This window comes from Equus quagga, chromosome 20, assembly GCF_021613505.1.
Source record: "Equus quagga isolate Etosha38 chromosome 20, UCLA_HA_Equagga_1.0, whole genome shotgun sequence".
Classification (NCBI taxonomy): Eukaryota; Metazoa; Chordata; class Mammalia; order Perissodactyla; family Equidae; genus Equus; species Equus quagga.
The window spans coordinates 43558918-43571069 of record NC_060286.1 but is presented as its reverse complement, the minus strand read 5'-3'; the positions used below and the strand labels follow the sequence as shown (position 1 = coordinate 43571069).

The 12152-nt window shown below is 46.0% G+C and overlaps 2 protein-coding genes across 10 annotated transcripts in view; one reads left to right on the top strand and one right to left on the bottom strand.

Annotated features, from left to right (window-relative positions):
- The window catches only part of LOC124231092 (cytochrome c oxidase assembly factor 8), a 42181-nt gene extending 36899 nt beyond the window's left edge, over window positions 1-5282 (bottom strand). Inside the window, exons 1-3 of one of the 6 annotated variants that reach the window (XM_046647754.1) lie at window positions 5109-5244; window positions 4039-4151; window positions 3717-3952 (exon numbers count right to left, since the gene is read on the bottom strand). In XM_046647754.1, coding sequence (XP_046503710.1) covers window positions 3717-3723 — 7 coding nt within the window. In that variant the 5' untranslated portion in view covers window positions 3724-3952; window positions 4039-4151; window positions 5109-5244. Of the gene's footprint in view, window positions 1-3610; window positions 3953-4038; window positions 4152-5108 lie in introns of those variants that run through there. The other 5 variants (XM_046647752.1, XM_046647756.1, XM_046647757.1 and 2 more) reach the window with 5 other exon arrangements.
- Window positions 5283-5407: 125 nt separating this feature from the next.
- Window positions 5408-10990, top strand: BAG5 (BAG cochaperone 5). 4 transcript variants are annotated; one of them, XM_046647747.1, is made up of 2 exons: window positions 5408-5630; window positions 7076-10990. In XM_046647747.1, the coding sequence occupies exon 2, from the start codon at window positions 7104-7106 to the stop codon at window positions 8445-8447; it is 1344 nt and encodes a 447-aa protein (XP_046503703.1). In that variant the 5' UTR covers window positions 5408-5630; window positions 7076-7103; the 3' UTR covers window positions 8448-10990. The 4 variants fall into 4 exon arrangements, with proteins under 4 accessions (XP_046503703.1, XP_046503702.1, XP_046503704.1 ...); XM_046647746.1 differs by lacking the exon at window positions 5408-5630 and adding an exon at window positions 5638-5828; XM_046647748.1 differs by lacking the exon at window positions 5408-5630 and adding an exon at window positions 5968-6070.
- The last annotated feature ends 1162 nt before the right edge of the window (window positions 10991-12152 follow it).

Below are 12152 nucleotides of genomic sequence, written 5' to 3'. Positions count from 1 at the left end.
CAGGTTCCACCCTAACTGTGCATGTTTACCTGTTTCATCACCTTCCAGAACTGTACCCGGCCTTTTCTTCTCACAGGGCCCCTACCAGGAAATGTAAAAGGAGCCATCCCAACAATTATGGCTTTTTCAAGCTACCCACACATAACAAAACAAGCTCAGAGAGGCGCCAGGGTGCTCAGTTACTTTTCCATATTTATCTCTTAGTTATTGCTTATAACAACAGCTTTACAGGTGAACTTTGTGAACCAACTCTTTCAATCATCCTCAGTTTTCCATCATAATTTGAGAGATTTCCTCTTCAATTGTGGCAGTAGTTCCTCTGCTCTCCCCTATAAACACAGATTCTTTGTTTACCCAAGAACTGCTATTTAAAAGAGAGGCCGAGAAGGGACTTGGAGGAGGAAAAAGCCCTTTTGTAAAAGGAAAAATCCCTGAGGTCGGAATAATTACTGTAATTTACGGTCTTACAGGCTAAGCATATACTGCACGGTTCTTTAAGCCCGGAGTGGCAGGGATGCACGGGGCAGTACAGGGGGGAAGGCAGGCGAGAACCTAACAGTTCTGCGAGAAAGCAGCCTGACACTTCTTCCTTCTTCACAGGGGGAGGACCGTGCATTTTCTTACTTGTCAGACTGAGTTTTCATTACTGTGTCAGGGGGAGATAATCTTCCAGTTTTTTCTCTCTAACTGTAAACTGCCAGGCTGGGCAGCCCCACACCAGGCTTCTCCCTGTCCCGCTCTGCAAGCCCAGACTGGCTCTCCAGCCCTTCTGCTTTACAGCAGGCTCCTGAGCTCTCCCAGCACACTCCCACCCTGGGGCTTCTCCTTCCAGCAGTCAGGATTTGAAGCTGGAGACCTTTCCCTAGCGCCCTCCTTCCTGAAAGTGCCCACATGCTACACAAAACTTCTGAGTTAAGGCTTCACTGCCAGCCACTGGGGAAACAAACAGGCGATGATGAAGGGAACCTGCGGGTGTTTCATGATCTACAGTCCCAACTCTTCTGAGACGGGAACTGAAAACCTTTACCTCCTAGACGGGTGGCGTTCCTAGCCTCCCATTCTAGACGGATGCTAGATAAATCAGCACATCAAATTCAGCTGTACAGAAAATGACCAGTACATCAGGACCACACTGGGTTTATACCAGGAGTTCAAGGTTGGTTTAACATCAGAAAATCAATCAATTCTGATGGGAGAACACACCACCAATGAAGTAGTCTTCTCTAAAAACAAAAAAGTAAAATCTGAATGTGGTCAAGGTTCTAGACTGCAGCTGTCAATTTACAGGAAACACACAGGTCAGAGGAACATGTTAAATTACACCACGGGAATGCAATCAGCAAAATCCAGATTATGGGAAATTCTAAGGGACACATCCTTCCCCCAAGCCCAACAAATAACTGCTTTAAAAAACAGAAGATGGAGTCAAAATCTATGGATTAACAGAGAACTAACAGAATATCAATCAATCGCAATGTGTAGACCTTATTTGGATCTCGACGCAAGCAAATTGTAAAAGAAAACATTTATGCCATTTCTAAGACAATCAAAGAAATTTGAACACTGGACCTTTGCTGGTATTAAGGAACTGTTATAATATTTGTAAGTATAACCTTGGTATTATGTTTATATATATATATATATTTTTTTTTAAAGTCCCTATCTTTTAAAGATACATAATGAGATATTTACAAATGAAATACAATGTCTGATATTTGCCACAGGATTACGTGGGAAGAGGGAGTGGATGGGGATAAAGCTGAAATAAAGAGCCATGAGTGGATAACGGTAGAAGTATGGTATTGGATGCATAGTGTAGGGGAGGAAGACATTTCCTCTTCCCAAATGTGGTTTCGTCTGGCAGGAGAACAAATTAAATTCACATGAGACAGAACAGCAAGAGAAAATTAAACAAAGCTTTATGAGGAACCATGGCCCGGGGCCTTTCTTCCCAAAGGAAGAAAGGGCACCGAAGAAGTGGGGTGCACATAGTGGTTATACACCCCCAAACAGGGTGTTTCACATGTGATTGAAATGTCCCTCCCACAATAGTCACAAGATTGCCCTGTCAGCACAGCGCTTGATGGACACAGCAGGCAGTGGGTCTGCTATCTGGGTGGGCGTAGCAGGAGGCAAGTCTATCATCTGGAGCTGGGCAGTCACGAGCGCAGCAATCAGTTCCTAGCCTAAGGAAAGATGCTTAATCCTTAAAGAAATGCCAGCGTTGGGAGGGGAAGGGAAGTCAGTTACAGGAGGTTAGCAGAGAAGCACAATAAAATGCAGATTTAAGTCCTTGCCTTTGGTATTGAGCAAGAGTTTCTAGAGAGAAGGTCATCTCCTCTCTTCTTCCTGGTACAGAGAGGGAGGCACCTTTACAGATAGAGATTTACCTTACAAATGTGAACGTCCTAACAAAGTGCAAGTTCCATTCCTCAGAGCCTCCTTCCCTGTCCCAGTTTATCAAAAGCAATCAGCCTCAAATAACCCTGATGTCAAAGAGACATATCTTGGGGTGGCCAATTTCAGGTCCCCACAATAGCAATTCTTTATATTCCTCTATCCCTGTACAAGTTTTAAATTTCCCATAAGTAACAAAAAAATAAAATCAATGTAATTCTCATTTCACTAGATGAAGAAAACCCATTTGGAAATGTTAGAACACTGGACTAAGAGTGGAGAGACCTCGGTTCTAGTCCCGACCCTGTTGTGTAATACCAAGCAAGTCACTTTACTTCTCTGGGTCCCAATTTCCTCATCTTTATGATAATGGAGTTAAACCACATGGTTTTTAAGGCCCTCCTACCCCAGCTTTAATTTTTCTCCCAACTATTTATGGAAAGCCTTTTCAATACTAGAAATATCCATATTAACTTTACAATGCTATGACTAGACCTCTCACCAGTTTCTCATTTATCTTGAATTTCAACCTCCTCCTTCTGATGTTTATCCTGGATCTACACTTGGGGGTTTGCAGACCATTCTCCTTAATGAAAATGTAAGCAAAAGATGACACCAGTAGTTCCATTATTTGTTATTTGTAAACATTACCTCTCCATGCTGAGGGCCTGTTTCTTTGTTCTTTTTGATCCAAAAATTAATAGAACACTTTCAATTTATTATCCTCTGGATACAGGAACCACAGCATACATATAACTTATGTGCAAGCATTACGACCTTGAGGAAATTATTCAATCTTACTGTGCCTGTGTTTCCTCATCTATAAAACGGGCATGATAAAAGCCTCTACTTCACAGAATTGTGAGGATTAAATAAGTGAAAATCGGGCCAGCCCCGTGGCTGAGTGGTTAAGTTCACACGCTCCACTTCAGCAGCCCAGGGTTTCGGTGGTTCAGATCTTGGGTGCGGACATGGCACCGCTCATCAGGCCATGCTGAGGTGGTATCCCACATAGCACAACCAGAGGGACCTACAACTAGAATATACAACTATGTACTGCGGGGCTTTGGGGAGAAGAATAAAAAAAAAAAGATTGTCAACAGTTGTTAGCTCAGGTGCCAATCTTTCAAAAAAAAAAAAAAAAAAGAAGAAGACGACCTAATATTTAAAACCAAAAGACAACAATCTCTCTGTGTTGCAGGAATTTAATTACCTGGAGAACCAGCCCTGCACTCAGGAAGCATACAAAGTTGGGACCAAACCCAGGAAACGCAAACTGCCCTGAGGCAAGAACTGTCCTTTTATGTTCCATCCGATACCTTGCATCACGGGGCACACATGCTAAAAACAACACGGGTTGTGACGCTAGAATCGGGCAAGGCCTGACTCATGGACCAGCTGCTCTTCTTTTCAGCCTCATCACTCTTATCACCTTCACAGGTTTAGGCAGCTCAACAGATGCACAGCACCAGCTTCCTTGTCACTTGGGCCACAAAAGGCAGAGAGATCTCATCTTGAGGATCAGACCCACGGTAAGACTTATTTCAACAAAAGGCTGTAAGACAATAGAGAAAGCCTTGTTTGGGTGCTGTTCTTTTTTTCGAGCACTAATTCACAAAATAAACTACAGTAGGTCCTTACCCTGGAGACGATTGTTGTTGGCTGACGTTCAGCATGCCCTCCCAGAGCATCTTCGGGTACTTGTTGAGTATCTTTCTGCCCAAAGACTAAGATGCTGAGTGGATTTCTATGTTCTAGGAATGGAAGTCAGGACTGTAGCCACTGTAACAGGGAACTGAGCCAGAGGCCTGCAGTATGAGTGACCACTTGACCTGGTAACTCCTTGTCTAAACTGTAAACTAGGTAGAACTTCAAAGCTGCATTTATAAAAGCCTACTAACAGCAAAAGACCAAAATAAATGAAAATTCACAGGCAGGCACATTTTGCAATTCTTAATTGGCTCTTTTTTTATCCTTAATTATTGTTTAAACCAGACTTTCCAGCCTCCCTTGTTAGCCTGTTGACAAACTGAAGTGTTAGTATTGTATGCTTTGTTTAAATATTTTATCTGCAGCCCATTCCACAGCGTTAGTCAACGTTTTCATCTGACAGTTGGAATCAAGGCCGAGGACTTCCTTAAACAAAACATCCTTCCCCAAAGAAGTGCAATTTATAAAAACTGCTCGCCATTCTTTGCTGCTACAGACATTAATCTTTGTGGATCTTTAGCCAGTAACATGCATATATGCACAGTTTCCAAACAAGAAAAACTATTCAACGTGAAGTCCTACAAAATACGATGATAAAGTTAGACATCCCTTGAAAAAAAAGCACTAATAACCTTAACGAAACCAAAACACGGACAAAATATAAATACACGCCGTGCACATCAAGAGCTCTTTAAATATAACAAGTATCCTCGAGAAGAAATAAGGCACGTACAAACTTGCCAGCTGACTGCTCTATTAGCAAAAGTTCCGTCAACAGCACCCTCAGTTCCATCAGACCAAGGGAGCTGACGCAGGAAACTCGGGGGCTCCGGGGCCTCCCCAGGTCAGCTCGGGAACCCTGCTCGAGGGGAGCTCAGCTGACGCCGCAGCTGGGCACACAGGTGTGCGGGACCCACAGGTGTCCCTCAGGGGCGCGTCCCGGCTCTGTCGCCCCTTGCAGTCACCCCTCCCGGCCCAAGCTCTCCGGGAACCCCGCTTACCCGGCTCGGTGCCGCATCCCTGCGCGGAGCGCCGCGCTCGGGGGCGAGGTGAGAGCCGGTACCAGTAAAGGCGCGGCAGAGATGAGAGACCACCGTCCGCCTGCCGGACCTCAAGGACGCCATGGCCGGCGCCCCCCACCTCCCACGGCGCACGGCAGAATCGCGACGGCGCTAGGGGCTGCCTTACGGCACGGTCGCAAAGCCAGCGGGAGGGGAACGGCAGGGCCGACCGTGCGCTTTCCCTGCGTGTGACGGGCTGCGGGGGCGGGGCGGGGCAGGGGGGTGGGTGGCTCGGACGGGGTCCCGGCGGCCGGTCCTTGGCCGCAGCCATTCCAGGCTGCCGCGCCAGGCGGCTAGCGGCGGGCTCGGCACGGGTCGAGGTGCGACGCGGCCGCCGGGGGACGCTTTCCCAGGGCAGAGGCTGTTTGGCCCGTGGGCGGGGCTGCCGGGCCAGGGCGACAGCGGGAGCTGCCGTGTCTCAGGGCGTCGGCGGCGGAGCTCGCGATGGCGCGGGCGGCACAGGTGAGCGTGGCGGAGCGGCTGCGCGGGCCCCTGCCCTCCACGGCGGCGGGCGGCCTTCCCTTGGCGCGGGCTCCCGCGGACGACCCCCGCCCCGGCGCTCCACCCGGCTCTGGCCGGGCGGCACTCGGCGCCGCCCCCACCCCTGGATCTGATGCGTGCCCGGGCCGGCCGCCCCCTCCCCACGCGAGCCATTGTGAGGTCAGGCCGGCGGGCGCGTCGTGGGGCCCGGGCGAGACGCCCGGAGCGGCCGCAGCGGCCAGTAGCTGCCGCCGCCACCGCCGGCCCCTTCACCGGCTGCCCCGTTCAGATCTAGCCGGGAGGGGTGGGAGGGATGCTGCTTGGGGCCCAGCTCCGGTGCCGCACCCCGTAAAGGGCTGATCTTCCACCTCGCCACCTCACCTACGGGAAGCCAAGACCAAACCAGCTGAGACCTCTTCTGGGTAAAGTGCTGGGAGGGAAGGACGAGGAGGAGAGGAGAAAGGGAGGCAGCTGTCCTTCGTGGGCCCCCAGGGGCGCATTCTCGGCTTGAACACCCACAAGTGATTGGTTTCAATTGATTATCCACGCACCTCCAGTGAGCTGTTTGATAGAAACCCAAAAGCAGGGAAAAAATGCGTTAAGCCTTTCTGGATTCTTAATGGGAGGCTAGTTAGTGAATTATTCATAGTTGTCACATTTTTGTGGGATGTATTGTGGGGGAAGGGGAGCGTGATAAGCCTGAGGCAGTCGGCCTCTAAAGCCCCAAGATGATGCCTTTAACATAATCCCAGTGGGCCCTCCTGTGGGATTTTATACCTGTGCCGGGAAGATTTGTGAGGTGAGAAACAGGGTGGCTTTGCAGAAGTGCATAAAGGGACGGAGAGGAATGTAGAAGCGGGGACTTGTGGGGGGTGTTTGGGAACCACTGGTATTTGTTTGGCTTAGAGTTACTTGTTCTGTAAACTAGGTATGGCTCCGTGGCCAGGTGGGGTGCTTAGATGGCACCGTAACCTTTGGAAGGTTAGAAGAGCTACTGTTTCACATTCCACCAAGGTTCCCTGCTGGCGCCAAAAAAACAACGTTCAGTGTTAAGACCTAAGATAGTTGTGCTTTTTCCAAGCTGATAGTTCAACTCCATGCTGTACTTATGAAGACACATGCTGCTGTCTTGTACAATGAAAGAAACTTGAAATCCACAGCCCCAGAGCACCAGCTCCTTCCTGTTGGGCCCTGCAGTAACCCCTGCCTGTTCTTAATGGCTGCTGTGTTTATGTTGTTTTCAGGAGAGGGAGTCAATTAGTCATTCTTCTTACTGTGCTCGAGTATGACTGTCATTTGGATTACAATAATAATAATCACTTTTTCTTAAGAATCGTTTTAAGATGAGAATTTTAGAATGAATGAATATACAATTAGTGTTCTGCAGAAACTTTGTGATGTAATAAGTTATTCTTGTCATCTTTTAGTGCTTGTGAAACTGAACACAAGAAAAGTATGGATATGGGAAACCAACATCCTTCTATTAGTAGGCTTCAGGAAATCCAAAAGGAAGTGAAAAGTATAGAACAGCAAGTAATTGGCTTCAGTGGTCTATCAGATGACAAGAATTACAAGAAACTGGAGAGGATTCTAACAAAACAGCTTTTTGAAATAGACTCTGTAGATACAGAAGGAAAAGGAGATATTCAGCAAGCCAGGAAGAGGGCGGCACAAGAGACAGAGCGTCTTCTCAAAGAGCTGGAGCAGAATGCAAACCACCCACACCGGATCGAAATACAGAACATTTTTAAGGAAGCCCAGTCCCTGGTGGAAGAGAAGATTGTGCCATTTTATAATGGAGGCAACCGCGTAACAGATGAATTTGAAGAAGGCATCCAAGATATCATTCTGAGGCTGACACACGTTAAAACTGGAGGGAAGATCTCCTTGCGGAAAGCGAGGTATCACACTTTAACCAAAGTCTGTGCAGTGCAAGAGATTATCGAAGACTGCATGAAGAAGCAGCCTTCCCTGCCGCTTTCGGAGGACGCGCATCCTTCAGTCGCCAAAATTAACTCTGTGATGTGTGAGGTGAACAAGGCCAGAGGCACTCTGATTGCGCTGCTGGTGGGAGTGAACAATAACGAGACTTGCAGGCACTTATCTTGTGTGCTCTCGGGGCTGATTGCTGACCTGGATGCTTTAGATGTGTGCGGGCGCACAGAAATCAGAAATTACCGCAGGGAGGTAGTAGAAGATATCAACCAATTACTGAAATACCTGGATTTAGAAGAGGAAGCAGGTACTACTCACGCATTCGACCTGAGACAGAATCATTCCATTTTAAAAATAGAAAAGGTCCTCAAGAGAATGAGGGAAATTAAGAATGAGCTGCTTCAAGCACAGAATCCTTCTGAACTGTACCTGAGCTCCAAAACAGAACTGCAGGGCTTGATTGGAGAGTTGGATGAAGTAACTCTGGAAAAAAACCCCTGCATCCGGGAAGCCAGGAGAAGAGCCGTGATTGAAGTGCAAACCCTGATCACCTACATTGACTTGAAGGAGGCCCTTGAGAAGAGAAAGCTACTTGTTTGTGAGGAGCACCCGTCACACAAAGCCGTCTGGCACATCCTTGGGAACTTGTCAGAGATCCAGGGGGAAGTTCTGTCGTTTGATGGAAATCGAACTGATAAGAACTACATCCGGCTGGAAGAGCTGCTCACCAAGCAGCTGCTGGCCCTGGATGCTGTGGATCCGCAAGGGGAAGAGAAGTGTAAGGCTGCCAGGAAGCAGGCAGTGAAGCTTGCCCAGAATATTCTCAGCTATCTTGACTTGAAGTCCGATGAGTGGGAGTACTAACAGCAGAGGTCTTCCAGCTGATATTTCCTGTTTTGCACTTTATATATACTTCTATGTATTTACAGAGAGCTTTCAGTTCGTTGGGCCTAAATGAGATTTATACATGCGTATTTCAATCTCAGTATTTATGATTCAAGCAAATTATATTCAGTATCTCAGCTGCTTTTGATGTCGCAAAACAAATATCATTACAGCACATTAACTTTTCCATTTGGATCATTATCTGTATGTTGTGGTGTGGTTTCTTTAATCAGAAAGTAGAATAGCGAAGGCTTTTGTAATGTTTAAATGGGTTGTGCAAGCATTAAAATACAGATATTTCAGAATCTAGGCATAGACATAACCTTACATAATACTAGAACAATTATGAGAAAGGAGAAAATTTTTGTTTCAATAGAAGAAAGGTCCAAGCACAAAAGTAGTACAATGATATATTTTATTATGCTAAATAAAGCAGAAGGATTTTTTTCATTTATAAAGACTGATTAGTCCCACCCAGTTTCATAGGGTGGGATTTTTTGTTTGTTCCGATGGTCTGTTCTTTCATAAACATTTTTTGTTTGAAAAACAATGTCTGTATTTTCCCCCATACTCTTCGTTTAGAGGGGAGAATCATTTTTGTGTGCAACATAAAATTATGAAAATTAATAGCAAAAAAGCCTTTAAGACTGCATTGGAGAAGGAATAAAACAGCAGCTAACACCTTCAAGTTTTTGTTTGTAAAATCTGAACTTATCATTTTCCTTAGTAATTTATAAGGATGGAAACATTTAAATGAAGTTACTGGACTTTAAAAAAAGAGGGAAGCACTCATACCTATAGTAGGATAATGAGAACTGGAGATTAGTTACCACTGTCAGCTTGTACTAAAATTAAGCAAAAGTGTCTGAATGTAGCATGTAATGGGCTGCTTCTGTGGTTTCAGGCTGCGTAACAGACAGACTTGTTAAACCTGCCCAATGCCGTTGTACAATGTCTGAGAGCAGGAACTGTCTGGAGCCCTGCAGGACCAGGCCTTTATATCTTGTCAGAGAAGTTATCATCAGCTACTAGCATCTTAAACATGGCACTCCTGGGGACAAAGTAGCGAAAGCTGCTCTGGTTGCCTGCTCCTTAGCTCATGTTGTTGGCATGTGGATGTTTCTCTAGTGCCTAAAAGAGCCAGTGAAGTCTATCAGTGCATGAAGTGTTTCTTTCTTCTGCTAAAGGGTATACATATTTCTGTAAATACTTTCTGAGGGTCCACTTTCTCGGTTGCCTGTTACTGTGAACAAAGGAATTCCCCAGAGTTCTGAAGTGCCTTGACAACATGTTAGTCCCAGTGTTATAACTAGCAGACTCCTTTCTGTAGTCACCTTTCACAAAAATAATCATATTAGAATACATCTTTTGAACTCTATAGTAATCTGTTATTCTCTTTCTGAGGTAGTAATTTGGCAACTTTGTATGGGGAAATTATTCCTTTAAACAGCTAAAGATGTGATAAAGGAATAGCCCTAAATACCTAAAAGATAATAAGCCCCCAACAGATTTTCACTTTGTTTCAGTATTGCCCCCAAATTAAAAGCCCTTGACATGTCTTTCCTAGAATGTTCTAGAATCATTGGATAGTGGGGTCAAAGGGCAGTTGGGGTCTTTGGGCAGTGCCCCTCCCATCTGCAAGGTCATTTCCTGGCAGCTGTGGGCTCTCCCAGCGCAGGTCATGGGTAGCTCAAGCTCATTTTGGCCAAAGTCGTTTTAGGATTGCTATTCTTTGTCAGATTTTAGCGTGCTCTTAACATCTTGAAGACTAACTTCGAGCACTGTCCCAGTTGTACCACTGGGAAGTCGAGGCCGTCCTCCGGTTCACTTCAGACACACCCCACACCAGGCTCTTTCAGATTTGAAAGTTCAGTGTCAGCATTTCCTTTAAACATAGCCGTTGTTCCTTGAAGGCAGATGGATATTCCCCTATTGTTCTTGCGAGCGGTTTCCTGTGGCTTTGGTGGAGGAGGCTCAGACTGCTAAGCCGCGAGCGTGAGCGCTGCGTGCGATGGAGGATACTGAACTCTTCACCGTCATTGGATTTCTCACGCGCTGGTTTCGGTCATCGAAATCGTCAGATGACCCTGAGTGACTGTTAAGGCATGGCATTTCCTGTTTTCAGCTCTTCTAGTTCTTGTACCTGATTATTCTGCTCCCGTAATGAGCCCTAGTGACACCAGACTTAGCTTTTCTTGTCCCTCGTTGGAGCTGTCTGTGTTAATATGGGCTGCCTGCCGCATGTAGTTTGTAAATTGGGCTCGTCGCATTGTATTGTATTTTTATGATCTTACCTGAAGAGAATCTGTAATGGAAGTAAAACCTACCCCCTAAAAATGTTTGGCCTTGGGTCTGCATTAAACAGTATAGTCCATGTTCATGCGCAAAATGGCTGGGAATGCTTGCTTTCTTCACCTGACATGCAGTCAGCTTCGCTGTCAGATCTTTCTTTATCCAGATTAAAGTCAGTCCAGCTATAATGAAGTCGTTATGAAAATAAATGTGATGAATATATCTACGAAGTACAGTTTAATGCTTTATTTTGCTAAAATGCCTTGGTATAATATATTTGATATCATTTAGTATGTTCAAGAAGTTTAACCAGTTTTTCTCATTTGTCTTACTTTGCCACTTTTTTTCTGGTTTTTGAGAATCTAAGCTTATCCTGTATATACAGGGATTTTTTAAGCAAAGCTTTTCAGCTTTTAACTCATCTGGTATTAAGAATAATTGGAGAAATATTTGCCCTTGGTTTTGATGTATATAATACAGATGTGGTGCTCCATTGTGCTGGTTCCTGTGCCCTCTCTGTTAACTGTATGACTATTGTAATAATATGTCTTAAATAATTCAGTATTCTTTTGAGATATATATATTAGTATACCCTTAATTATTAATGAAATAAAAAAAAGTCTCTTAGCTTATCTGTGCCATGGAGAAAGGATGTGAGCCTGAGGTGTGAGTTCTGTTCTGATGTTTTCACCTTCATTTACTGTCTGACTTGGGTAAGGAATAATGTCTTACCAGAGCAGGCCAGGCGTGAGGGAGGTGGGCTCCTTCACTCCAGTGGGTGGCAGCAGTCTAAGGAGGTGGCAGTGCTGACCACAGACCAGGATCCAGTCACCAGTGAAGGGGTAACTGTTCCAGTTTAAACAACCCGGGAACTGGGGGGACCAGGGAACAGCTGTCACACCCAGGAGAGATGTGGCCTCGTACCCCACTCCTCCACGAGGATGCCCACAGCCCCTCAGATGCAGGCATTGACCTGATTTGTAGAAAGGAGGAGAAACTCTGAGAAGTGGTTCTGGAAAGATCCTCTCCCCAGAGAACAGGTTTGATTTAAGGTGTGCCGTTGAAACTCATCTTCTCAATGGAGATGTTGTGGGTGTTTCTGACCATTTAGTCCTTCCGGTGTTTCTGAAATGCTCTTAATTTTGAGCCCTCCGCCACCCCCCAGCTCTACCTCCAGTGAGGACGTGTCACGTTCACTTTGGACAGTGGTCTGTCTGTCATCAGCCCTGCTCGGCACGGCGGGAACTTGTTTTTCCTGTTCTGGCCTTTCCTGCGGGTTCTTTCCTCCTGTCTTCTCTCTGCCTGCTCATGTCTGCTAGGAGATCCAAATAGAGAAGCAGAGGTGGCCTGCGCAGCCATGCAAATCTATGATAGGCCCAGAAGCGAAAAGAA